This window comes from Sturnira hondurensis, unplaced genomic scaffold (assembly GCF_014824575.4).
Source record: "Sturnira hondurensis isolate 20B ecotype Veracruz unplaced genomic scaffold, ASM1482457v3 Scaffold0017746, whole genome shotgun sequence".
Classification (NCBI taxonomy): Eukaryota; Metazoa; Chordata; class Mammalia; order Chiroptera; family Phyllostomidae; genus Sturnira; species Sturnira hondurensis.
In genome coordinates, this window is record NW_028090377.1 from 1,551,762 (window position 1) to 1,555,321 (window position 3,560).

Sequence of the window (3,560 nt, forward strand, 5' to 3'; positions counted from 1 at the left end):
GACTGTCACTCTTAGTTTACAAAGTGGTCCCTGTACACAGAGGGCAGGGAGAGACCAAAGAAAGAGGCAGATCACTCCAGGTGGGTAGGTAGCAGTTTAATAGGCAAGGGAACTTACATACAGCATTTGTCTTGGGCAATTGCAAGATGAATAGTTCTCTGCACTCATCCAACAGAATCTTATATAGAGACCTTAACTAGGTTCAGTCATATGTTCAGTCCAAATAACCTCAATAATGCTTTACTTTCTCAAGGCTATGATCCTTGGAACAGCTTCCACTGTGGGAACAGTAGGCAGAGTGTATATTCCATGGATAGGGGAAGAGGCATGGAGCCTTAGATTGCCTGGGTCCAGCTCAACAATCAACCAGCAGTCACATCCTCTTGTTTACCTCCTCCAACAATCTCCTTGCTTTTCAAAAGCTCTGTCTCTCTCTCTTTCCTCTCTTACTCTGTCCCTGTCTCTCTCTCTATTTCTCCTGTCAGGCTTAAAGCTCACCAAGGAAGGTGTCCATATATCCCTGTCAAGGTAAAAACTCCTGACTGTGGGTAATAGTTATTTTTCCTTTGTCAGACCAGTAGTCATATATTTCTCATTTTACCAAGGTCTTCTGCAAGGTAGGAACAAGGTCCAAAGAGTAGATGGGGTTCCCTGGGAGGCCATCATGAGCTTGATAACCATGTTTCTCATTAGACAGGGGTCCCAGAGATTTGTAATGATATCTATAGCACAAGCAGGAAACACCTGGTGGCTCTTACCTGCTCCGATTTGTGCTAAACCTCCTTATCAAATAAGAATACCATTGAATGGAGGATTCTTTCTTCCCACCATGCTGGGAGCGACTGATCTATTGTATATCTTTCCCAAAGGCTAAGGGAAGAGAATAGATTTCTGGGCTGGGATTGAAGAGTTTATGACTGAGAAGGGCCCCTCTTCAGCAATCGGAAGGCCCCATCCCGGATCTGCTTGGTCTTCATGCCATAGATGATGGGGTTGAGCATGGGTGGTACAACGAGGTAGAGATCAGCTAGGAGGATGTGGATGTGCCGGGGCACATTCTGGCCAAAGCGCTGTGTGTAAAATGAGAAGAGTCCCGGTGTATAGAAGAGAAGGATGACACCCAGGTGAGAGCCACAAGTACCAAAGGTCTTAGTCCTTGCTTCCTTAGAGGAGAGGCTTAACACAGCCCTGAAGATGAGTGCATAGGAGACAGCAATGCAGATGGAGTCAGTGCCCACCACCAGTGTGGCAGCAGTGATGCCATAGATGTTGTTTGGCCGAGTGCCCCCACAAGCCAGCTTCACCACAGCCATGTGCTCACAGTAGGAGTGGGCAACCATTCGACTACAGTAGCTCAGCCTTGCCAGTAGGCAGGTGAGTGGGGTCATGAGCCCCAAGCCACGAAACACAGCAGCAGCCCCCAGCTTGCCCACAGCCTCTAGAGACAACAACGACCCATAGCGCAGTGGCCAGCAGATGGCCAAGTAGCGGTCAAAGGCCATTGCTAGCAGTATACCAGATTCTACAGCTGAGAAACCATGGATAAAAAACATCTGAGTAGCACAGGCTTCAAAGGCGATCTCAGCAGCGTTTGCCCAAAAGAGTGCGAGAAGCTTGGGCACCGTAGAAGTACAGAGCACCAGGTCAATGATGGACAGCATGCATAGGAACAGATACATGGGCTGGTGCAGCGCAGGCTCTGAACGCACCACCAATAGCACCACCATGTTGCCGAGCACAGCCAGGGTATACATGGAACAGAAGGGAAATGCAATCCAAAAGTGGGATTCCTCCAGGCCAGGAATTCCCATTAGCAGGAAAGAGTTTGGGTTCTGATGGCTGTGGTTTGTGAATTGCATAGCCAGGTCAAGGTTGGGTGGGTATAGAAGACCTCACTGCCTTGCTCTTAGATATGGAAAACACTGAGAGATCAAGCCATTGGGATTTACTCTCATACTGTGGCTGAAATTGAAATGGTAGCAGGAAATATTAGAATTAGGCTTCATGAAAAAACATCCACGATGAGAAGATTGTAGAGCACTAGGAAATGATTCAAGGCAGGAGGAGAAGTTTTCACTTTGAGGGTTCAAGGGAGTCTTTAGCATTTGTGTCTAATTCATTGATGTCATGGCTCTAGAATCCTGGTGAATCATGGTGAAGGTGAGGCTAGAGACATTTAGAGCTTTCTTCTCGTTGCATGTGAACCATCTTCTGCCTATACTTTGTTATTCTCCTCTGAATCACTTCCCTGTATGACAGAATAAGGGTAATGTAATAATAAAGGTCAGGCAGATTGTATGGAAGATCAAATGTGATTACTTTTCAAGATAGAAAATCAGAACTGAGGGGAAGATAAGGGAAAACAGGGAGATTCTGGATGGGTTTTTCAAGTCATTGAGCCTGTGGTTACTCATAGATGAGGCTCAGAACATGGGTTCTAACCAGAAACAGCAAAACACATGGTGAGGGGCTGAATCTTGTGTAGCTTGCTACAGCCATAACATCACTAAGCTCATTTTTTTTTTTGCTCATGTCAGTCCTAGATGCCTTGCTTGCCTTAGGTGTCTGGTATGGAGGGTGCTGGTAGAAACAAGTGAGGTCATGCAGAATTGGTCAGTGGTAGGTGTTAGGCTGATTTGGCCATAATATGTAATTTGATAAGGCTATTGAGAGATGATTACATACAAAGTGTATTTTCTTGTAGAAATCAAAGTACATGAAAGAAAGGGGGTAAAAAGTGAATTTTAATCATTGGGAACAAAATCATTCACTGTAAGCAAATATGGAAACTAACTGGTCAAATGACAGTACTGAGCTTCTACACATATCCACCCCATCTCTTTGTCTATTACCCATACTCTCTATATCCCCTCATCTTCCTCCACCTACCTGTGCCTTCTCATTTTTCCTTGCATCCACTAGACAGCCAGTGATTGAGAATTTGAAAAAGATGGGAGATTAATAAAAAACTTAAAAAGGGGACATTAGAGAGAGGGGAGATGAGGGTGAAAAGGAAAGAATAAGAAATTGACATAGGAGAGAGTAGAAAAGAGGATATATATATATATGTGTATGTGTGTGTATATGTATATATATATACACATGTGTATGTGTGTGTATATATATACATACACATATACATACACATATATATGTATATATACGTATATATACACACATATATGTATATATACACATATATATGTATATATACATATATATATACACATACACATGTATATATATACACATATACACATGTATATACATACACACACACACACACACACACACATATATATATATATATATATATAGAGAGAGAGAGAGAGAGAGAGAGAGAGAGATTCCTTTCTCACCTACTCACACTGGTTACTAATATAATGAAATGTGATGGTGTTCTGGTTGCTAGTTGGGACAGATATAGCCAACTAATTGGACCCTCTGAAGAGAGCCCATTTGTGTCCTTTACCTTAAGGTGTAATATCCTTGAAATTCCTTGCATCAGTTATTCACACTCAGAGAGAGAGAGAGAGAGAGAGAGAGAGAGAGAGAGAGAG

At 43.2% G+C, this 3,560-nt stretch overlaps 1 protein-coding gene across 1 annotated transcript; it reads right to left on the reverse strand.

Annotated features, from left to right (window-relative positions):
* Nucleotides 1-911: 911 nt before the first annotated feature.
* Nucleotides 912-1,859, reverse strand: LOC119002677 (putative olfactory receptor 52P1). Its single transcript, XM_037068697.1, has one exon. It carries the CDS (start codon nucleotides 1,857-1,859, stop codon nucleotides 912-914), a length of 948 nt encoding a protein of 315 aa, XP_036924592.1.
* Nucleotides 1,860-3,560: the final 1,701 nt, after the last annotated feature.

What these genes read in the sequence shown, in the direction of transcription:
- LOC119002677 (XM_037068697.1), bottom strand. Translation starts at nt 1,859, where the DNA reads ATGCAATTCACAAACCACAGCCATCAGAACCCAAACTCTTTCCTGCTA.